At 42.1% G+C, this 23,580-nt stretch overlaps 3 protein-coding genes and 1 non-coding gene across 14 annotated transcripts in view; 1 reads left to right on the top strand and 3 right to left on the bottom strand.

Annotated features, from left to right (window-relative positions):
* The window catches only part of ptk2aa (protein tyrosine kinase 2aa), a 57,719-nt gene extending 52,827 nt beyond the window's left edge, over positions 1–4,892 (top strand). For 5 of the 10 annotated variants that reach the window (XM_042075755.1, XM_042075748.1, XM_042075746.1 and 2 more), the window contains 4 exons: positions 1,714–1,722; positions 2,780–2,935; positions 3,096–3,176; positions 3,469–4,892. In XM_042075755.1, coding sequence (XP_041931689.1) covers positions 1,714–1,722; positions 2,780–2,935; positions 3,096–3,176; positions 3,469–3,681 — 459 coding nt within the window. In that variant the 3' untranslated portion in view covers positions 3,682–4,892. The remainder of the gene's footprint in view (positions 1–1,713; positions 1,723–2,779; positions 2,936–3,095; positions 3,177–3,468) is intronic. The other 5 variants (XM_042075756.1, XM_042075749.1, XM_042075747.1 and 2 more) reach the window with 1 other exon arrangement.
* A 923-nt stretch (positions 4,893–5,815) lies between these two features.
* rplp1 (ribosomal protein, large, P1) lies at positions 5,816–9,602 on the bottom strand. The gene is made up of 4 exons (XM_042075757.1): positions 9,378–9,602; positions 8,705–8,779; positions 8,176–8,284; positions 5,816–5,938 (listed from the first exon to the last, which is right to left on the bottom strand). The coding sequence occupies exons 1-4, from the start codon at positions 9,447–9,449 to the stop codon at positions 5,859–5,861; spliced, it is 336 nt and encodes a 111-aa protein (XP_041931691.1). The 5' UTR covers positions 9,450–9,602; the 3' UTR covers positions 5,816–5,858.
* LOC121696355 lies at positions 8,365–8,440 on the bottom strand. The gene has a single exon (XR_006026298.1). It is a non-coding gene; the product is annotated as a small nucleolar RNA Z195/SNORD33/SNORD32 family (small nucleolar RNA).
* A 2,131-nt stretch (positions 9,603–11,733) lies between the features above and the next one.
* Positions 11,734–18,594, bottom strand: LOC121695824. 2 transcript variants are annotated; one of them, XM_042076960.1, is made up of 8 exons: positions 18,472–18,594; positions 18,099–18,170; positions 17,892–18,010; positions 17,756–17,798; positions 16,147–16,295; positions 12,206–14,912; positions 12,011–12,083; positions 11,734–11,919 (listed from the first exon to the last, which is right to left on the bottom strand). In XM_042076960.1, the coding sequence occupies exons 1-8, from the start codon at positions 18,487–18,489 to the stop codon at positions 11,792–11,794; spliced, it is 3,309 nt and encodes a 1,102-aa protein (XP_041932894.1). In that variant the 5' UTR covers positions 18,490–18,594; the 3' UTR covers positions 11,734–11,791. The 2 variants fall into 2 exon arrangements, with proteins under 2 accessions (XP_041932894.1, XP_041932895.1); XM_042076961.1 differs by lacking the exons at positions 11,734–11,919; positions 12,011–12,083 and having other exon boundaries at positions 14,471–14,539; positions 14,575–14,912.
* Positions 18,595–23,580: the final 4,986 nt, after the last annotated feature.

Raw genomic sequence — 23,580 nt, 5'->3', positions numbered from 1 at the left:
CCAGGGGCCACTGTGCCATGGGACCATTACAGTTAGCAAACTAAATACAGATACACACATGTAAAGATACACTCACATAACTGCTATTGAGAGTATAGGACAAGTACATAGATGGATGCTTGTCATTAGCAATTGTCCTACAGCTGAATTGAGTTTGAGGAGGATGAATCATGGTGAACTCTTGCCCTGTAAGGCATGTTCTGCATCCCCTCAAACCACCTCTTCTGTGGTCGTTTTTATTTGTCTTTCATTTCTTTGCCCCGACTCTGGCTCCGCTCTGAGGCAAGACTTACAGTAATGTGTCCAGATGGGGAGCAGATAGATAGGCTGGGTGGTGGGAGTCGGGTGGAGAATAGAGAGAGGGGGCAGGGGTAGAAAAGTTGAAATTGAAAAGAAAGCTGGCGGCTACGCCCGTCCCGTCCCGTGTCAGTATTTCCCCTGGTTCACCCGCGGCCCGGATAGAGTTGCCTCTGAGTCAGCGGAACCCGGCTCAGCAAAGCTTCCCCCAGCCCGCTGCCAAACCTCACTAGAAAAGCAATAGGCCCCAGACCCTTCTCCCCCTGAAACACACACACACACACACACACACACACACACACACACACACACACACACACATACATGCGTAGCACATTTACACAGATCTGTGTGTGTGTTTTCATGTTTGCGTGCATATACGTTTATATACATGGAAACTTAAACATAAAAATAACTGCATTTTTTAAGGCTCATGGTATGGTAGATCCACACAAGATAAATGTACCACAAATCATTACTTTTGCAGCAAGAAATAACAAACAGAGGTCAGTGAATGTGGTCGATCCTTTTTTTAGCTAGCAGTGCAGAGGTCAGAGATGGACTGAAAATGCTTTTTCGGTTTTTGTTTTTGTTTCGTGTTTTTTTTCCCACGCAACCCTGACTCCCGGTTCTTGCCCCCCATGCATAGTGGATCACAGCCTCTTTCCGACTGTCATTCCTCCGTCAGCCCTAAACCTCCAAGGGTCCCGGCTGGATCAAAACACACTGCGAGACATTTTTTGGCTAAGGTTATGCAATAATTCCGAGTTTACAGTACAGAGTTCTAATTAAAAGAGTGCGGCAGGCTTGTTTTTTTCCTCCACCAAGCACTCTGAGGGAAGACCCTGAGAGAGAGGCTCTTTGGCTGAACCATCTGAGCTGAAATGTACGCGGAGTCTCTCCAAGGACAGCGTGTGGTTCTTGGAAGACCTAGCAAACAAATAGATTACTTTCCCCCCCTTTCATCAAAGAGCCATTAAAATCAGTGCAGGCACTCTGCAGTTTAAGATCATCTCAAAGCTTTTGCGATGTAACTTTTTTAAAATAAAAAACTGACACAAAATATAAACACCACAAACTCGTCACATTCTGAAAAACTGCTTTGAACTTGGCTTCTTGAACTAAACAGTTGTCCACAGAAACTCAAATAAGACTTCAAAATATCAATACTGAGGGCAGAATTGTTGGCACAAGCCAGATGGTGTCCTTTGTGTGGCAGCTTTTTTTCTGGCTTTTTGGTGTGTTTTTAAAAAAAGCATGTATCTGATTGTTTTTCCTCTTGCTTTTTTCAATGCATTATTAATAATTTCTCCCCCTCTTTTGTTCTCCTGCATCCCTCCTTCTCTCTCTCCCCTCACGTTTGCCCCCCCCCCCCCCTCACAAATAATTTTCGGTCTGCCACACTGTTGCACGTAGCCCTGGAGGGTAAGCGCTCTGTGTTTGTGTCATGCCACGTTTGGGCACTAGGGGGCTGCTACTGCTCACACTCATACACACCACAGCTTAGTGGATGGCATGGAAAGCTGGCATTACGCCCACTCTTATTCACTCATTCATATATTATGAGTATATATATATATATATATATATATATATATATATATATGCTCTGGTGTTCCTAAGCATGATGCGTTAGAGAGATGCTCAGAGGTGAACATTAGCAGTGTGCTGAGGCGACCATCATTCCTTTAGTTCCACAAAATGGAGCCATGGGTCTTATATGAAGAACTGTGGTGCAGCACACAAAAATGTAATCAAATTTAAATGGAATTGCTATTTAATGAGTTTCACCCTGTATTGAATTCCATAGTACAGTCAGGGGTTCCAGTAAATAGTGAACTACACTTGCTCCAGCCATCCACTATTGTGTGTGTTTGTGTGTGTGGTAGTATGCACTGTAGTCACCATCACTAACGGTATTGTAGAAATACAGCTAGTTTTGCGTATAGCCTAACCCCTTAGATGGAATGTTGTCCTGTGCCTATGTGTGTGGTATTTTGGGTGTTACTTTCTGTCCTTGTTTTAGATTACTTGTGTGTCTGTCATTTAGATTTTATATAATTCCTTGGTTTGGTCTCAGGCAAAAGGACACAGGATATTTTTATTGTTGTTGAGATTTTGTGAAACAATGAGTGTTGTCCTTCTCTCTGAAGCCATGCCATAATGGCACACTACACATGAAGCTTAAGTGTACCATATAATTCAGTCATGAAATATTTGTTGTATGTGCAATGCTGCCATCTGGTGGTCAAACAGGTGAACTACCACAATTCAATGAGAATAAAATGGAGGACTGATACTGAAATAAAACACTGCACTTTAGTGGAGATTTGAGAAAATTCTGGATTGTCCACAATCCAAGCTAATGTGCACTGGAGTTTTTAGAGGAATGAGACCAGATCCACAGAAAAACATGCTGAATGGGAGATTATTATGGGATGGCCCTGTCTGAGTATCTTTCCTCCTTCCATCACCTCTACAGATACAGCCTCAGGAGATCAGTCCGCCACCCACAGCAAACCTGGACCGCTCCAATGACAAGGTGTACGAGAACGTGACGGGCCTGGTGAAGGCAGTCATCGAGATGTCCAGTAAAATCCAGCCGGCTCCACCCGAGGAGTATGTACCCATGGTGAAGGTAAGGTCTTCTGAGATGATATTTAATTATGCACTGGGAATTCAGTCAAACCAGGACAGTCAAGTCTTCATGCTAATTTATTTTAACGTATGTACCGTTTTCTTAACTTTTATTCATGTTGGAACAATGAGAGCCCTAATAGTATGCTCTGGCCACACAGGAAGTGGGTCTGGCCCTGAGGACACTGCTGGCCACTGTGGATGAAACTATTCCCATCTTGCCCTCCAGCACACACAGAGAGGTGAGCATACCCAGCTAATACACAACCATGTAGTATCTTTTACGATGCACAGTGCCATCTAACCATGGTGGACTACTCAATGACTCCACATTACTGGGTTTAGAGTAATATGATCGTCTCTGTCTGGATCTATAATATCAGTTAGACTGCCGTAAAAGCAGTGTTGTACTGTTGCAGTGTCGTAGTGTAGTGTCACTTTTCCCACACCCTTAACAGAAAGAGGAAAGGTGAATCATTAAACATAATTTACATACATTTACTTAACTCACTCAATTCATTTTGTGTCCCTCAGATCGAGATGGCCCAGAAGCTGTTGAACTCTGACCTGGGCGAGCTGATCAACAAGATGCGACTCGCCCAGCAGTACGTGCTCACCAGCCTGCAGCAGGACTACAAGAAGCAGATGCTCACGGCCGCGCACGCGCTGGCCGTGGACGCCAAGAACCTCCTGGACGTCATCGACCAGGCTCGGCTCAAGATGCTCGCCCAGTCCCGACCGCATTAGCCAAGCCAAGCCCCCAGCTTCCCACGAGGGGCCTAACGAGGTGTTTTCTCAGCAGGGGGAAGAAGGGAAAGGGGCCCAAGCAGGACCGCACCAGAGACAAACACCCGGCGACGTCGGGGTGGTTTTAGGGATTGGAGCACTGGAGCTCTCGTGCAAGGACTTTCAGTGCAAAGAAAGGACAGGACTTTGCCCATTTCTCATTCCACACCCTATTGTTTGTTTGTTTTGAACACTTGGACTCCTCTTAGCTGCTTCTCCATGCACACAACTGCTGGAGATCTACAGCCAACAAACGTGAACTTGTCGTTTTTACTCTTCTTCTGCCTCGTCTTTGTTCGTGATGATTCTTTTTTTGTTTGTTTAAATTCCGTTTGAATCCTGAGGTGATTTTTATTGCAGTTGGAAGCGAGTCACCCTTCCTCCCATCAGTGCAAAAATTCAACTAGCTGGAAAGCAGCATTAACTGGAACCCATGAAGGAGCTCTTTTTTTTCCATTGCTGTCGAGTTCTGGGCAGTCCCAAAGTTCGACACTTTTGTTGTATCTATTCAGACACATTTTCTTTTTTTAATGACCAATAGTATCTCAGCCTATATGCTAGTCCCTGCATTCTGGATTTAAAAGTATCTATTTTGGAGGCTCACTATTTCAATGCTCTTATCCCCCTGTTGTATAGGCTCAGGGGTAACCTCAACAATGTATGGGAATCGTATTTCCTGACTGAACAAATATCACACCACTTCTAAGTTAACTAATAAGAGTATACAAATAAATATATTTTTAAGCAGCCAGAAGTTCTGAGGTGAACGTTGTCAACTATTGGATGGGCCCTTTAAGGAGACTGCTCTGTACGGCAAGTGGATGGTTCAAGTTTCAGGACGGAGATGAAGAAACGCTGAACGCATCACTGATTGAAGGGCCCAAGCAGTGGCCAAGAGAAGAGCACATCACTGCTAGAACCAGATTCTTAATTTGCAAATTCTCTCCTGATAAAACATTTTACTTGATGTATATTTAAGCCATGTTTCATATTTGACAAACCCTTTTATTACTTCTCTTGACAGAGGGTGGTTGAAGATGTTTGGTTCACTTTCACTCCCACATGTACAGTACAATCTATTAATGAGATCACTAGTCGTTTTGGGTATAAATTATTCTCAGGAAGAATTGACTGTACAGCTCCTTTAACTAATAAAAAATGTGTTATCGTTATTTGTATTCAGAAAAAACAAAGTTGCTTCTTTCTTAAGCTAGCCAAGTAGGCCAGCCATTCTGTAAGATTCCCACTTTATTTCATCCCAGGCCATAGACCAGGGGTGTCACTCATATGTAGGTAGTGGGGCCGGATTTGTTGGCCCATCAAAAGGGCCTCAGTCAGTCATCGTCATGGTCAATGAAATGCTTTACTTCCATGGTAGTTTTTCTTCTTCCTTCCCGAGGCTGGTTTGTAGTAACCTCTCCTGTAGTGACTCTCGCCAGATAAATTTCGTTCCACCTAGTCAGGTTAGGTTTGTAGTGCTAGGTTGTCAATTTATCATATCAGATATTGCTTATTAGCCTACACATAGTTGAAGACAACTGGACGTTTTTTTTTCTAATTTTCTCTTCCTACCTAAAACATCTTGGGGGGGCGCATATGAAACCTGCTGGCCCCCAGGCCTTATGTTTGACACCCCTGCCCTAGACAGTTATACCTGTATTCATGAAAGCTGCCCAACATAGGCCAGCCTTTTGTTTAATGCAAGACAGTTCAATTATAATTCATTTGACTTCATACCACCCTGTGCAGATTTGGCTGAACATGATGCATGTTTGTATTGTGCAAATGTCTTGGCACGTTTAGCCAAATCTAAATACACAACGAAATCTCAATACATGTGTATTGAGATTTCACATGTACAATTACAGTCTACCTTCAAACCATCACTACTCAGACATAGGCCAATGATCAGCCTTTCTATTTATTGAAGCCAATCCCTGAATTCTCCAATCATTTACAAAAATAAATAAGTCCATGAGTGTCCTAGTCCCCTAGCTAAAACTTTGGTTTCACAATTTTATGAAATGCAAGTACTTCTCTAGACTTGCATCAGAGTACCAAATACAGAATCATTAAGCAACACGCACAAAACGACTTTCAGCTCGAGTTTTTCTTTTATTAAAAAAAGGAGACAGGTTTTAGTCGAAGAGACCGAAGCCCATGTCGTCATCAGACTCCTCCGACTCTTCCTTCTTCTCTTCCTTCTTCTCCTCCTCGGCTGTAAGGAAAGAGAACATACAATTATTAATGACAGTCTCACTCAATTCATGATTTGAATAAAGTAACAACTAAATGGAGTCATTTGTCAACTTGCAAAAGGAATCCAATAGGAGCAGATCTCAAAACTAAGTTACTGATGGCCGTACGTTTCGTGCCATGATCGGGATTTTGAAGTAAGCCGGTTTTGTATTTGCGAATGAAAACATATCCCGATTTTAGAACCCCGGAGAGCCCTCATCCTGGTTGAGTAACCCGGTTAAAGCAACACCAAAGAACTTTCCCTCTGTCGCACGCACGCAATCTGTTTATCCAGCACCGGCTTTGCAAATAATGATGTCCACAGAGAAGGTAGAATATTTTGCATGACTTATAAAAGTACAATGTATTGCGACCTCAGATGCAAGTCAAATTTGTAGTTTCTTATGTCTCATTCCATCGAACTACATATCCGCTAGCCGATCTGGTTAACTTACATAGTGCAGAATTGCCGTTCACCCTGTTACAAATTGATGAACCACTGAAACGATTTTGGAAACATTATTTTAAGGTACAAAAAAACTCTTTGGTGTTGCTTTAAGCTAGGTGGAGTACTCTGAACAAAACTGGAATACTGTTCCGTGTATACACCTTATCCTGGTTCCTAATGCAAACGTGTGATTGTATTAGAAACCAGGATACGGTGTGCTAATAGAACCTTATTGTTGGTAACTGGGATTCTAGTCTTAATCATGTATACAGGGATATTGTTCAAGTAAACACCGTATCCCAAATATGATTAAAACCAGGATAAGATTAATACAGGGTTCCCACTCAAAAGTTAAATGTAAAATTCCCTGACAAAAAACTGAATTTCCATGACTGACTATATAATGAATGGTACAATATACTGACCAGTGATTTCAGAGAAGCTGCATAGCATTCAAAAATCGTTTACTTTTTTGGAGTGGGAGATAAATAAATGGGCATTGAATAAACAAAGTCGGGCTATTCAAGCAAACAGTAAAGCTAATAACCAGATATATTTGTATTAATGCATTTGGCCAAGTACATTTCAAACTGCTACAACAAAATGTCCCTAATATTCCATGACTTTGCCCCAAAAGTCATAATATCCCCTGACTTTCCACATCTGGAATAGACTTTCCAAAATTTCATGACCCATGGGACCCCTGCTAATAACCTGGATACTGAAGTACATATGAATGTAATCAATGGTTCAACAAATCTCAGCCTGTTGCTAAATGTCCATGATCATCATTACCTAAAGCAAAGTCCCACCTCACCAGACAGAAATTGTTAGCAATAACAATTTCAGTTTAATACTAACTTGAAGAGTGAGTACAGTGAGCACATCTAATGCATTGGTACAGTAAATTTAATAATTAGGTAGACAAATCTTAAGATTGATATCCCCATTAGCCTTTTATGGATCTTCTCCAATGAGTGACTACCTATATAAAATGCCCAAAACCACAAGGCCAAATCTGTGCTTAAACAGTTTGTCTGTGGACTGGAATATGATCTAGGCAGGGGTTCCCAAACTTTTCCACGACAAGGCCCCCCAAATACCACTAGGTTCTGGCCAAGGACCCCCTTGATGTGTTATTAAACCAATCAACAATACTACGGCAAATGTAAAAATACATTAAGATAATCCTAATAATTATTTTAGCCACAAGCACTTCGCGATGGAGCACAGTGTGTAAAAATTGCATTTGGGGCTTTCTGCTATATGAGAGCTATCACTTTACTATTATTCCCAGTCATTATCATGAAAAATATAATGTTCATTCTAATGGCATTGTATAACCACTCATAGTAAAAGGTACATTTTACATTTTTCAAATGTATTTATTTGTTTCTTTTATTTTTCCTTCCAACTTGCTGAGGCCCCCCTGGCACCCGCTCGCGGCCCCGGCCCCCACTTTGAAAACCACTGATCTAGGGGATTGAGGCATTTACTGGTTTGTGTGGCATAATGCCAGTCAAGGACGCCACATAATTTAGTACTATTGATCGATGAGGACCACTAGAATCAAGTGTCTGGAAAACACCTACACTTCCAGACTCAATGTTTCCACTTCAATGTCTTGTCCGTGGTGTTAAACTAGCAAATAGATGTTGTCTAGTTATTAAATTAGCTTTAGTGAGACTTTGCACATTGCCCATCAAATTGGGGCCAAGTGTTCACCCCACATACTGGCCCAACCCATGGGATCACCCAGCCACACTCACCTGGGGCATCTGCAGTGGCAGCTCCGGTAGAAGCAGCAGCAGCTGGGGCAGCACCACCACCAGCACCCACGTTGCAGATGAGGCTTCCAATGTCCACGCTGGACAGAGCCTACAGACACAAAATGACAGCTTGGTTTGTACATCTGCCTCAAGCAAGCAATACTCTTATGCATACTATGCTGTAATACTGCCGTCTCAGATGGTAGTGCATGTGAGTCTTATCATGGTTAACTCAAACAAGATGGGTAAAGGCATCACCGACAGCAGTACTCAAGACTACACCTACAAGACTACAAGTTTTGCACTGTGGCACCTGCCCACTGAGGGCTAGTATAGAACAAATAATAACCTATACATAGGATTAAGAACATTCAACTGAACTACTACTTATTTTAATTTCCCCCAGAAACAAGATATATTAACTCATCTGTTCAGTACATTCGAATTATCAAACGGCTTGTGGTGTAGCATCAGGCTTATAACACGTACATAAACCATTGACATAGGTTAGCTAGCAGCTAGTGCTTACCTTGGCGAAGAGACCAGGCCAGAAAGGCTCAATGGTCACACCAGCTGCCTTGATGAGGGCGTTCAGTTTATCCTCCTGTGGCAAAAAAAATGAGTATAGTCAACATAGCGTAAGACAATGTTGACACTACGGCAACCTGCTCCACGGCTACCTAGGCAGCCAACTTTAGCGGTCAGGTGCAGTTGAGCTACAGTTCCATCAACCAGATTAGCTTACCGGCCAACATTAGCTATCCATAACAAAATGAGCACATTTCAGCCCTTAGTACAGACATGAAGTTACTTATTCCAAATACCTAGTTGAGTTGAGGAGACTATACACACATTATACCTAGCAACGACATTGGATAACACAGACTTGTTCACTTGATCCAACGTTTGCTCACATTAGTTAGCAACAGAACTGCACTCGCATGCGCGGTTAAAATTTCTACCATGCGTAGACCGGACACTTTCGTTCTACCAATATGAGTATTACTACAACACCTACATTTAGAAAAAATAAATACGAGTTATCTAGCTGAAAGAAATAACGTATAAAGCATATAGTAATACAAATTGCCATCACTATATTTTCGCGCTACTACACTAGCTGCTACTCAGCAAGACAGCTTCACATGACATATAGCTCAGCAGCTACCTAGTTAGCCTAGTTAGCAATTGAAAGGACTTACTGTGATGGCAACTTCATCATCGTGGAGGATGAGAGCAGAATAAATACAGGCGAGCTCTGAAACGGATGCCATTTTTCTTTAGTTTTAGTGTGTTTTTAGACACCGATGCCTAATATTAGAAGTGCTAGTCGCCGGATTGAGTGGCCTTAGCTTCACAAGAAGAACCGAGCACTATTAGGCACGTCCAATATCAACCACGTTCAATGGCGGAAAGGGAAGGCAAAAAGGCGGATGCTTCGATTTTGAGCGTCCATTGCGTCAGAGATGGGGCGTGGCTTTTAGTCAACACAGCATGGTTTATGGGTAAAATGTCAGGGGCATGTTCAAACCATAGACTGTATATATAGAACTTCTATATATACAGTCTATGGTTCAAACCAACACAAAACGTTTACCTCTGTTATTCTACAATGTCCCGGTTTGAACAAGATTGGCTTTAACGGTGTACAACTGTTTACGGTCTCTGTCTATGAATACATTTAGCTTAGAAAGCAAACAATGATATTCTCAGAGCGCTTCCGCGAACAATAATGTGTTCAACACACAACTGTTTGCGTTGAATCATGCGCTTTGCAACATTTTGACCATCTTGAACTCAGCAGGCCAGACTATTCACCCGGCGGCCAGAACGAGGCTAAAGGGTACACTTGCCATTACACCTCAGTCCAGCAGATGGTGGTGGTAATACACTCCGTTTGCAAATTGCCAAAAAAAAAAAAAGGTGTGCCTTCATCCATGTAGATATGTCTGAGGCAATTCGAGATCTGTGCTGAGATCAAGGGGTCATCAGGTGGAAAGGACAGATAGAGCTGTGTGTCGTCTGCATAGCAGTGGTATGAGAAGCCATGCGAACGGATAATCTGTCCCAAAGAGTTGGTGTAGATAGCAAAGAGAAGGGAGCCCAGCACTGAGCCCTGGGGAACCCCTGTGGTGAGATATAGTGAGGACAGCTGTCCAAGCCATGATATGTTAAACGAGCGTCCTGTGAGGTAGGATTCAAACCAGGAGAGAGCAGATCCGGATATTCCCATGTTTTAGAGAGAAGGATGCAGTGATTAACCGTGTCAAAGGCAGCCGATAAGTCAAGCAGAATGAGTACTGATGACCGAGTGGTTGCTCTGGCTTCTGTTACAGACAGCAGAGCCTTAGCCAAAAATGTCTTGAAGAATCTTGTTGACATCTTACAGTACTATAAATGCAAACAAATGTCACCATAAGGGGCAGAGATTTAGTCATTCATTCAAGGTCCACTCTACTGTCACTCAGGTAAGAAAGATTTCCTTTTGTTTCTCCTACGTGGATTATTCAACCTACATTAATAAAACATACCCGGTGATCAACTACAATTTATTGGGAACATCTGGATGTGTGTTGAGCTGCGGTAGGCTACAGCTATTATTGGTGAAACGATGTCAAGTTTAGGATTAGCGAATAGTTTCATTAGCTAGCAATTGTAATTTGATTGTTTGACCCAGCCACTTTTTATTTTACCAATATTTTTTCTTCTGCATTCTCCTTACCCTTGTCTCTTGTCAGACTCATCCCCCAGGAACAGTCCCACGGACCCCCAAACCCCATCTCTGCAATAATAATTAATAAAGGCTGGTTTAAAGTAGGCCTTCCTTCTGCCTCTATATTAATGCTCATGGGTAGCCTAAATGGGTTCCATCCAGACCTTAACATTAAGTCTTTTAGTGTTATAAGTCAACAAGGCATATTCACCCAACGTTTAGATCTGTTGTGGTATTTATGTAAGCACATACGTAATTAGATTATGCACTGTTTGCCCATATTAACAAACAATTTCAAAAAACTTGTAATACTTTTTTTGTTTGTCTTGATAAGTAATCAACTCAATAATTGTCATGGTGATATCTAAAGGTTAAAATGTTTACCCTTTTCACATAGGCGTATAAATAGGCTATATTTGGGTCTTTTTCAAAACTTTCCCCTAATGGGATTCTTCAGGGCTTTTTTTATCCCATACTTAGGACATACTGACGATACAAAATCAGTTGAGTTTGCATCTGGTGCAATTTGTCCTACCTTTTTTCATAAAATGACAGGACCATAAATTAAAATAAAAAATGAATAGGATATGCTGTCTGATACTTTCAATGCAGCATGTATCTTGATTATCTTATCACAGCAGATTTAAATCCTCCACAGAAAGATAGAGAAATATTCCTCCGTTTAACAGAAACTGATACTATTGCTGGAAATTAATTATTTAAATTCATATTTCATTATAACTCCAAAGTCTTTTTTTCAGCAAACGTTGAGTACCTCAATTGTCCAACTTCACCTCCCTAGGGACTTGCATGTTGCATGTGATGAGCAAAGCATGAACACAGTATAATTTTGAACACATCATTTTATTCAATAGTAAAAAAAAAATAGTTTAATGTTCAACCTTAGTGATTTCTACAGAAGTTTATGTTGCGTCCCTCTATGTCACTGGAGGGTGCACAAAATCTAAATGCCCTCCTTATCTTCTGAAGAAAGCCTTTCAGTCCCTTCTTCTTGGTGGACTTGACTCTCTCTGACAAAAGAAGTAGTTGCAGAGTTTAGATAACTTATGATGCATGTAAAATACAGTAAAATGATGAGCTATATGGATGCCTGGTACTTACCAGATGGCAGTGCAGCTTGATTCTGGTCATTTGAGTCGTTTGATGTTACAGTCAATGCAGTGTCTTGAGTACACTAAGAGCAAAAATGAAATCAAGGCATGGTTAATGTCATAACCAAAACCACATAACCATAAATACAAGGAATCTAAGTAACATATTAACTAATTTTGAAGACCTTTTAGAAAGGCATAGTACCTGATGATGTTTTTCAATATCTTGAGCCTCATCCTCCATTTCCCTATATGGAACTTCTGAGCACATTTCAGGTGACATTTCAAGACACCCAGGTGGGGGCTGTGCTACAGGTGGGGCATCTGGAAGAAACAACCCAGGAGGAGACTTCACTGCAGGTGATGCCTCAGGTAGAACAAACTCAGGAGGTGGTCGGACTGCAGCTAAGGCATCTGGTACTGTAAATCCAGGAGGCAGTCGAACTGCAGCTGAAGTATCACGTAGAGTAAATCCAGGTGATGGCTTCGCTACCAGTGTGGTGTTAGAAAGCGGAAGCCCTGGAGGTGGCCGTACTGAAGGTGTTGTGATAGGTACAGCAAACCCAGGTGGTGGCTTTACCACAGGTGATGTGACAGGTAGAGAGAACCCTGGAGGTTGCTCAACTGCAGCTGAGATGTCAGGAAGCGTAAACCCTGAAGGTGGCCACACTGGACATGAGGCGTCGGGCAGAGGGAACTTGGGTGGTGGCTTCACTATAGGTGAAGCAAATCCAGGAGGTGGCTTCACTGTGGCTGAGGCATTAGAATGAGCAAACTGTTGAGGTGGACGCACACCAGCAGTTGATGCAATAAGTAGGTCAAAACCAGGAGGTGGCTTCACAGCAGGTAAGACATCAGCCAGCACAGTCCCAGGAGGTGGTCGCACTGCAGGTGTTGTTTTAGGCAGCGTGAACCCTGGGGGTAGTCTGACTGCAGGTGAGGCGTCAGGAATAGAAAACCCTGGAGGTGACTTCACTATAGGTGAAGGGTCAGGCAGAGCAGACCGAGCAGGTGGTCGCACTGCAGGTGATGTCTTAGGCAGAATAAATCCTGGGGGTGGTCTGACTGCAGGTGAGGCGTCCCGTCCAGTAAAACCAGGAGGTGGCTCCACTGCAGGTGAGACATCAGCCAGCGCAAACCCAGGAGGTGGTCGCACTGCAGGTGTTGTTTCAGGCAGATTGAACCCAGGGGGTGGCCTAACTGCAGGGCATGCATTAGGTAGAGCAAAACCGGGAGGAGGCTTCACTGCAGGTGATGCTTGAAGTAGAGTGAATCTAGGAGGTGGCTTCACTGCTGTGTCAGGTACAGTAAAACCCAGAGGTGGCTTCACTACAGGTGATGCGTACAGTACAGCATAACCAGGAGGAGGCTTCACTACAGGTGATGCGTCAGGTAAACAGAATCCAGGAGGTGGCTTCATTGTGGCTTCAGGTACAGTAAAACCCAGAGGTGGTTTCACTACAGGTGATGTGTTAGGCAGAGCGAGCCCTAGGGGTGGTCTAACTACAGGTGATGCGTCAGGTGTAGAGAACCCTGGAGGTGGCAGTAGTGAACTTGAAGTAGGTGCCTCCTTATGTTCCTCACATGAGATGTTATAACGCAGATTCACATAATCCCGCAGAGTTGTAATAATCATGTTACTGATCATATAGCTCTGATGTTTATCCATCACTAATGTATGCAATTGCTCCTGGACTTCATATAAAGGGAAGGACTCTATATACTGATTGTAAACCATGTCACCTAGCTGTACGATCGTATCTGATGAGAGTTCTTTGAGGTGACAGGCAAGAGAAAGTGTTTCCTGGGATTGGAAAAGTGTCACTTCGGTGAGGAAACGAATCTGGTCCACCAGTAGAAGGCATAGTATCAGGTCTTCCTTATCTTTCATAGTCACTGGGACAAGGACATGGACAAATCTGGCCACTACACCACATACAACATTTTCAAGGTGAGGGCAAGGTGGCAGCAAAACTGGTGGTGTGTCCATTTTCCTATTACGGCATACCATCTCAAGTTGAAGAGACACCAGACGACCAATGTCTCTGGACACCATTCTGTTCTTAATGGATAATGCCTCCATGAGAGATTTCATGTTGCAATACATTGTCAATAGGTCCTTACAGATGGTGTTCACCATACAAATTACCTCATTCATGTTGAAATAACAATTCACTTTACTTTTCTTCTTGGTGACTTTCACACCAGAAAGGGACAGTCTGTCAATCACATGCTCTGCCAGTGGCCAATTATAGGCTTCAAATGTAAATTCTTTGTCCTTCACTGAGTATATCTGCATCAACACCAGTTTCAAGACTGAAGTCACTGTCTCCATGTGAATCACCAGCTTCTGAGCAGCAGTAGGTGAACTCTTCTGGTCACTAGCGATCAGGAACAGTCGCAAGAAGGATGGTGGTGCTGAAGGCCTTTGAAAAGACCTCTGAAAAAGTTGGGTAACTTTCGTTGACACAAGTTCAATGATGGAAGCCATTACGGTCTCATTGCCAGTGCTCAAAAACTTTTTCATGTCGTCAGCAGTATACATGGCCTTCACAAGCTTGTGATGAATGGAGTGGGTCATCCTAGCAGCAGTTGGACGGGAGTACTGCGCTTGTAGGCTTGAGATTGGTAAAAGTGAGGATAGGTTCACGAGCACTGCACGGACAATATTCACAGCCAGTTCCGTAAGTTGCATGAAGGACCCATTGTAAGGAGTGTCACAGGGGGCTGTCTTCATAACAAAGAAAAGTCGGGTGACAACGTCTGCAACTACCTCCAACCGGGTGTGCAGACGGGAGCACTTGTAGTATTCCAGCTCCAGTTCAAGGTCACTCAAGATCCTTTTCACAAGTGGCATCTTGAGGTCATCTGGGGTCTTGTGATTGTCAACAATTGCACACTCAAGTGAATCTCTGTTGGCAGAAAAAGATTCTGTAATGTCCTTTTTCCAACACAAAAATGGCATTCTGTTAATAATGCTAAAAAAACGCTATTAAATGATAATGTAATAATAAAATGTGGAGTCACTGACTAATAGGGTCTATGCACGACTCCATTTTGGATTTGCTTGTCCTTTGCTTCCTGTTTACGTTAAAACAATGGCAAATATGACTTTTTTCTATAGTCATTATCTTCAGGAACTAGTCTCATGGTAATGTAGACGAATTTGTGAAAATGTTGTGTGCCACTCCTTCCAGCAAACAGGAAAAGGGTTTAAAATGGTCTTAACCTTAATCAAGCAACTGATGTTACTGAACTGGTTAGATAATGTTAGCTATGTTGTTCAACTAGAAATAGCCTACTATTAAAACTGATAGCTGACTATTAAAATTATTAAAACTGGCTAGTAATCTGTCATTTTCTGTCATAGCCTACTGTGTAAACAGGAAAGCCAATCCAAAATGGATTTGCATAGAGTCCTGCATAGAGTCCATTGGGAGAGGACTATAATGTAGAGGAGGTGCCTGTTTCTCTTCCAGAGGAGCTGAACTCTTTCTACGCCCGCTGAGAGCCACACCAATTCAAAGTGGTTACACTGCTAGTATGTATACCACTAGCCACTTTCATTTATATTTCCTTTATATCTTACTTGCACTTCATACCGAAAATTACCATTTATCAAATACTATTTTAATATTCCTCTTGAACTAAGAATTTCATAACCAGTAATGATTTGAAGGACTTTTTTGACAATAAACTCAACTTGAACTTGAAACTAACACTAAATACAATCAAGGTATTTATTAGTCAATAGGCTAGTTAATCACTGAATGTTACCAGAGACTTTCAAATGTGGAGACACAGCCCTCAAAAAATACTCCATAGAAATGCATGGGGCTAGTTTGTCACGCCAATATGGCCGTTGTCTAAACATATCCCACTCCTTCCTCGGCAAAACGTCGACATGTGAATACATTGAGCCAATCATGTGGTATGATGTGAATACATTGAGCCAATCATATGGTGTGTTGTGAAGACATCGTGTCAATCATGTGTTGTGATCTTGCCGCTGGAGCAAGATTGGTGTCTTGAAGCCTTGCGCACGCGCATTTCTGCCGAAATGGATGCCCTACGAGTGCCCAAAAAGCGTTGTCAAATGGCCGCTGAGTGGAGGGACTTGCCTAAAAGGACTTTGATGTTACTCACAGATCAGAAGGAGCTGAGGGGATACGTTGGTCACAGTCCTGCAGCTCATCACCCTCACGAGAGACACTCGACAGATGTCTGACTAACAGCTCTCTCCTGACCTCATGTTCAATGTCCTGCATCCTGAGATGAGCATTCACCTGCCAGGTCTAAAATTACACAATGACGTTAAAATATCATAAGGTCAAAAAGGACTACAGAACCTGGATGAGTATTTTAATTCAGGGGCAGCCTTACAGATAACAAACAGTTCAGTGATTTTTAACATGGAAAAGCTGCTCAGCCCCTGTAATGGATTAATGGATAGGCCACGAAAAAAACGCTATAGGCCATGGGCTATAAGTCCCGCCATCTGAAATGCAATCAAACGTAAATAACACACAAATTCGTGACCTATTCATGGTTTCAGAGAGTACACTGTGAGTGGTTTGTCGTGGAGTTTTTGCGATTATCGTTTGAGGCGTGCGCTATCAAAAGCTTCCTGCACCCTACTGCGGTGCAGGCTGTCAACAATATCGCAAAAGATACCGGTACAATTCTCACAAAACTTGTTGGAAAGGTGTAGCACTGTCTAGGAAACCCCATTCATTTTTGAAGCTGATCAGACTCAAAGGTAACTTTGAAGCATGTTCCATATTGTAGCCTATTTTCTCGCAATGATAGCGAAAGTGAAAGTGTCCTTTTATTTGAATTTGTGCGTGTCTGTGTCATTCATTTCTTTCAAATGTCTTACAACATAAATAATGCATTCATATGCTAGTAGTAATGTCAGAAATGAACCGGTTTATAAGCCTGTTAGAAATGGCTGTTGCATCTTGCATGTTACATTTAGATGGGCACTCAATCGCGCATCCATGCAGGCAAAACGTAGCACTCAAATGTGGTGACGGCACAAAAGTTGAAAAAACTTTTACGGCGGTGATAACCTACAGTTAATGTGAATCGCGGACATTAACCAAAGAAAGGAATTTCCACCTCCATTCACCAAATAAAGGCTGTGTTTCTACATTTTAACACAAAACGTAATTTCTGTCAGAAACCAGCCTATAATGCATAGGGTAACTTGAGTCAGACAGAAGAGGGACCTGTCTTAGTAGCCTATATTGAATCCCATCCCTTTCAAACAACCTTAAAATTGTGTGATTAGCCGCCAGAATAATAAAAATCAAAATACAAAATATGATTGGGCTAGGTCCAAACCTATGAGTAAGCATTCAGTGTAATATAGAGGTTATCAAAGATACTCTAGTTTGTTTTTTCTTTTAAAATATACATTTTGGAGACAAATGGAGTCATATCACAGGTCTATATCCAGGGATGGATTATTGAATGGGCCTACTGGGCCCAAGAGCTCAGGGGGCCCTGAAGCCTAAGACTGTGTGAAGTTGCTTCTCCGCCCTTCTCTTCTATTTTCACAAAACTCACAAGTCGTCATTATATACTGTAAAGGGTCTTTTTTTTTTTTTTAAAGTCTTCCGGGGAAGTATGCCCCCGGGCCCCCCTATCTTAATAGGGGAGGGGTTTTTTGCATCTATGCCCAGGGGTTCATAATCCATCCATATATATATATATAACTTGGCAATATTCTGATTATGATTATCTAACTTACCAGCCAGGTTTTGTCATCACATGACTCCTTTAATTCAGGGAACCTAAACAATAATCAGGGAAATGTATTATGCTCTTTGTCGATCTTTCGACTATATTGTTTTATCACAGTTTAATCACTAGAGAAGATTACTTACCACTCCTTAAACATCTTCCTCTCATGGCGGAAAAACCACTCCGTGACATCCTCCACTGTTATGTAGGAGTTAACTGAGCCCTGCTCCTGCAGTTTCAAGAACAGTCTCAGGAGTACCTTCTATGAGAGAAAAATAAAAAATGGGTAATACATAGCCTAGCCAATGTATTGTGATGTTGTTTTTTTTTCTTAAACAGAGGAACCTTACTTTTTCGTTGTATGTCACCCTGTCCAGACAGAAGTCAGTCTTTTTTTTGTAGCACAGACAGCAGGGCAGACACTGATAACACAGAGAAAAGCTAATCAGACGAATTTAGCTTTTACTTAAACGTTAATGTTAACTGTTGGTTCCATAGCTCAAATGTGATCCAGCTAAACATGCTAACAACATCACTGATAAGGGATAGGTTACAACAATATCTGTAATAGACTACACTGTAGTTTTGGGAAATAAAACTACACCTAACTTGCTGAGAGCCTAGTTTTTAAACGAACGCTAGGCCACATTTGCGTTTTTAAACTAATAGATAAAGCCTACCGGAATTAACAGATAAGAGCCTTATAACATCCATTTTAATTACCTCCGGTCTGTCCTGCATGTCGTGTGCCGTTCTTTTTCCCAGACAAATGTCCTAATAAAGTAAGAAGACTGAAGTCAAGAAATGTCGCTTAGAGAAAATATCTGTGTTGCCACTTGCCGAAATTGTTTTGCAAAAGTGATGTTTTCTGCAACATTCTAGCTTGAATATTCCAAACATCAAACATTCCATTACCATAGAAACAAAGAGAACTTGACACAGCGCGTTTTTTGAACAATTTTGACGTCACTGACCTGTCTTTGCAGTCTATTTCAAGTTCAAGTTTATTGTCATGTAGGCTACTAAATAAGGATTTATCAGTAATTCAATTTCTTATACTCAAGAGCCAGCTCAACTAGAAAGTAGCAATTAAACACAGTATGTTAACAGCTAACTAAACAAGACAAGAAGTGTGAGTATTGGGGGGAGGGGGGGGGGGGGGGGGGCTATAAGAAGGTAAAAGATAAAAACTAAAGTGTCAAGTGCAAAAAAACACTGATGAGGTGTGGCCTGATGACCTGTGAATCTGCTGGTCTGAATGCTCTTGTAGGCCTACCTTCTAACTGATGGCAGAAGGGTGAAGAGACTGTTGCTGGGATGACTGGGTTCAGAGAGGATCCGCTTAGCCTTTATCCTGCATGCTAGAAAGGGTCTGGATAGCTGATAACTCAATCCTTGTAATGTGCTGCGCTGACCTCCCTGACCACCCTTTGCAGAGCTGGGCGGTGCTGTTACCATACCATGTTGAGATGCTGCCAGTCAGGATACTCTCAATAGTACAGCGGTATAAATTGTTCAGTATATCACCGTCCATACTGACCAATTTAAAAAAGAAGAGCCGCTGTCTTGCTGCCTTTGTGACCATACCTATATCATTGTGTGACCAGCTCAGATCCTGATTCCTCGTTGATGTTAATTCCAAGGAATCTGAAGCAGCTGACTTTCTCCACTGCTGTCCCCCAGTGTAAATGGGCGAGTGCTCCTCTCTCTGCAGTCCACTATCAGCTCCTTGGTTTTGCTGACGTTGAGCAGCAGGTTGTTGTCCTGGCACCAAGATGTCAGGGTTGCCACCTCTGCTCTGTTAAGCAGACTCATCACCATTCATTTTGATACAGCCGATTATGGTAGTGTCATCAGTCAATTTTATGATGGTGTTTGAGGTGTGAGTTGCCGTACGGTTATATGTGAACGAAGAGTACAACAGGAGGCTTAACAAACATCCCTGTCGAGCACCAGCAGGGCCGACTCCAGGCAGGGGCCAGGGTGGGCTAAGCTCACCCAAGCATTGTGTCTTGCCCACCCAAACAAAGTCAAGTTTTTTCAGTTGTGCATCTGCGCAGTGTGCAGCCTCAAACTCAGCTTGGATGTAGATGAGTTGGTGTTGAGTGTAATGGTAGCTACCTGTTTGACTGTATTCACTTCATTTACTGCATGTTCTAGTTCAAGTTCAAGTCCACATGTATTCATATACCACATTATCATATAAATAATGGTCATTTTGATGTGCATTGCATTCTATCAATGGGGCAATAAATCAATCATATTATATCAGTGCTAGTTATTCATAGGGAGACAGTAAGTCAAATAAGTTCAGTCATAACTTACAACAAAAATGCAAGTGAAAGCCTACCTGAGGCAGAAGGTCTAGGCTAGTTGGTTAACTTTAAAAAAGGCCTAGGCCTACTGTAATGTTTCATTATAATGAAAAGACTGTCAGTATCAAAGGTGTTTCAGAGGAAAGGCCAACGTTATGGCTATAAAAATGGAAAAGCTGAAATTCCAAAAGAATTGGACTGTAGTGACTAATAGAGTATTTTGAGTAAAAGTATTTTGGACAGAGTCCAACTCTAAACATATAGATCATATAGGCTACTAAGACAACACAAAAACTCAAAATCTATTAATCGCTGCAAATGCTGAAAGCTGATGCCATTAAAAATAAATATTTTAAAAAAAGAAAATATTTAAAAAATAGCAGGAGGATTGGTATGGTGGTGTGGAGTGTCTGGTGCTGGCGAGATTCATTTAATATGAAACTCTGTTTCTGTTCCATCCCATTTCTGACTACTCAGAGTTTAGTAACCTAAACTTGTGTTTGTTAGTTTACTCTGTTTTACAGTCACAATCATATGTTGCAAGATCTGCATCTGGCGTGCCACACATTTTTAATGAAAGAGGAAGTCACATGTTTAATGGACAGGACAGGACACATTTACACATTTACACTCTCATGAGTCGGAACAGAGCTTGTGGTTTCATTTCATTTGTTATACAGGAAAGGATTAAAAGTAACAATGAAGTTCAGTTAAAACAGACCTGACTCAGCTGGTTTACAGCTGTCACACAGGTTTACAGTCACAAGTAACACAAATATAGGCCCAGTGATACCTGCAGAAGCAAGTTGGCTTACTTGCTGCCTCACCTAAGAATTTTGTGTCAGTGTAACCTGCGTTGTGTTGAACCTGCGCGATTCAGCCCTGCACATGCCCGGACTCGAATCCTCGAACAGCAGCACCTCGGATCGGGAGGCGAGCGCGCTAACAATTGAGCCAATAGCCCAGGCTACTGGCTCGCATGCCAGCAGCACTCATGAGGCGTCGGGGAGTGAGGTTTACCAACGTTTCCACAAGCACAGCTAAGCTAGCTGGCATCCGTTACACTCACCCCCCTAAACCTCACTCCCGATCCGGGTCACGGCACCAATGTAACCTGCGTTGTGTTGAACCTGCGCGATTCAGCCCTGCCCATGCCCGGACTCGAACCCGCGAACGGCAGCACCTCGGATCGGGAGGCAAGCACGCTAACAATTGAGCCAATAGCCCAGGCTACTGGCTCGCATGCCAGCAGCACTCTTGAGGCGTCGGGGAGTGAGGTTTACCAACGTTCCACAAGCACAGCTAAGCTAGCTGGCATCTGTTACATCAGTAAGGACCTACAGAGTGGAAGAAATAGAGGAGGAGAGTGGGAAATCCAAAGAGAGAGAGCAGATGTGCAGCGTCTAATTGCTGAGATCAAGTATACGCATGGGCAGATTATGAACCTTCGGGCCCCTGGGCCCAGATGTATTAAGGGCCCCCCACTAATTGTCGCATATGTGGGAGGGGGGGTTTGGGGGTCCTCCGCCAGAAAATGTTCAACTTGTTTAATGTGATTTCCTGTATTTTGGTGCATTTTGGGGATGGCCAATACTAAATTCAATCAGATTCATAGCCTACATCCTGATTTGTTGATATTGAGGCAATGATTCCATGCAAAGCCTTGGGCTTCAGGGCCCCCTGACCTCTTGGGCCCCTGGGCCCGGTAGGCCCGTGCAGTAATCCATCCCTGAGTATACGTTTGCAGTTGGGCACAGATGCGAACTTCTAGGTACTCAGATTAGGCCCAGATGGCACTGCTCATTGGTTTCAGCTTCTTTAGCAGAGGTCAGGTTAGAGTACTTAACAGCTGAGTTGATGTGTGGTGGGAGGGGGTCATGACTGGGTTGGGCACTAATGGATGCCTCGCTCTCATCGCAATAGACTAAATAATATTTTTCAGCCGGTTAGATGCAACTAATTGGACTAATTTAACATGGAATTTTCTTTTTTATTTATCATATTTTATTTTATTTTATTTTATTTTTATATTTTACTTTTTATTATGTGTTTGTTGTTTGTCTTGTATGGCTTGGTGTCACGAGTACCCTGGTGATTGCGTCACTCCATCCAGCATCTTTTGTCTTGTGTATCATTTGTTATTTGGTAAATATGTTTGTCATGTCTTGGTGTCACGGATATGCTGGCGACTATGCTGTTCCGTCCAGCATCTTTTGTCTTGTGCGTCAGTCTTGTAGGCTGTGTGGAACGCTTTGGGTTGTACTCTATACAAAAATATGCTATATAAATAAAAGTGACATGACTTGACTTGATTTAATGAAGGCCCAGTGATACCTGCAGAGGCAAGTTGGCTTGATTATAATACCTTCAGCTCTAAGTAAAAAAGAATAGACAGGTACCCATACAAAAATGTGATATATGGCAATATATGAACATATATGTCAAATAACAGGGACTTATAATTTTACTTATATGGACATATATGTGATTCAAATATTTATGTCAAACATATATTCAAAGCTATATGTCCATACATGCATACAAAATATTTTAATTTCCCATATAAGATGCTATATATCTTCATATACTAGATCCAATTATTTGTTTTCCAAATATATGGAGAAGTTTATGTGTGAATATGTGACAGACTTCTATGTAGTCTCTATGTATGGTGGCATACATATCCATACACTAGATTCCACTACTTATTTTCTAAATATATGGAGAACTTTATGTGTGAATATGTGGCAGACATATTTGTAGTCTCCATATATGGTGGCATACATATCCATACACTAGATTACATTACTTATTTTCCAAATGGAGAACAGTGTGAATATATTTGTTTATGTCTTGGCGTCACAGATAAGGTGTCGACTATGCTGCCTTATGTGTCAATGTTTTGTGTGGAGCGCTTTGGGTTGCACTATGTGCATGAAAAATGTGTGAGGCCAAAGCTACTTTAAAGGAGAATTCCGGTGTGATATTGACCTAAAGTGTATTGAAACATGATACCGAGTGTGAACGTATGTCTCATAGCCCATCTCGGCTTGTCCCCTGCACTCCAAAATCTGGCGCTAGTTAGCCGATGCTACCAACATCTTCTTCAATAGTGGTGCTTCGGCATCGGGCTAGCCATGCAAATAAATCACTGTTTTACACCCATTTACGAGGCTCAATGTATCTCCACACTTCACTGGTAGTTTACTTACAAGACGATTTATACAGACAGTATCTTCACGAAGTTTAGCGTTTGCAGCCATCTTGAATTTAGTCACGATAAGTCGAGCAACGAGTAAGAATGAACAGGTATGATAAGGGATCAGATTCCAAAAATAATTCAGTGGAAATGCATGGATTCCAGTTTCTTCCAGTAGCAGCAACTGGAATCCATGCATTTCCACTGAATTATTTTTGGAATCTGATCCCTCATCATAGCTGTTCATTCTTACTCGTTGCTCGACTTATCGTGACTAAATTCAAGATGGCTGCAAACGCTAAACTTCGTGAAGATACT

The sequence above is a fragment of the Alosa sapidissima genome, chromosome 21, assembly GCF_018492685.1.
Source record: "Alosa sapidissima isolate fAloSap1 chromosome 21, fAloSap1.pri, whole genome shotgun sequence".
Taxonomy (NCBI): Eukaryota; Metazoa; Chordata; class Actinopteri; order Clupeiformes; family Clupeidae; genus Alosa; species Alosa sapidissima.
This window is presented reverse-complemented; position numbering and strand designations above follow the sequence as displayed.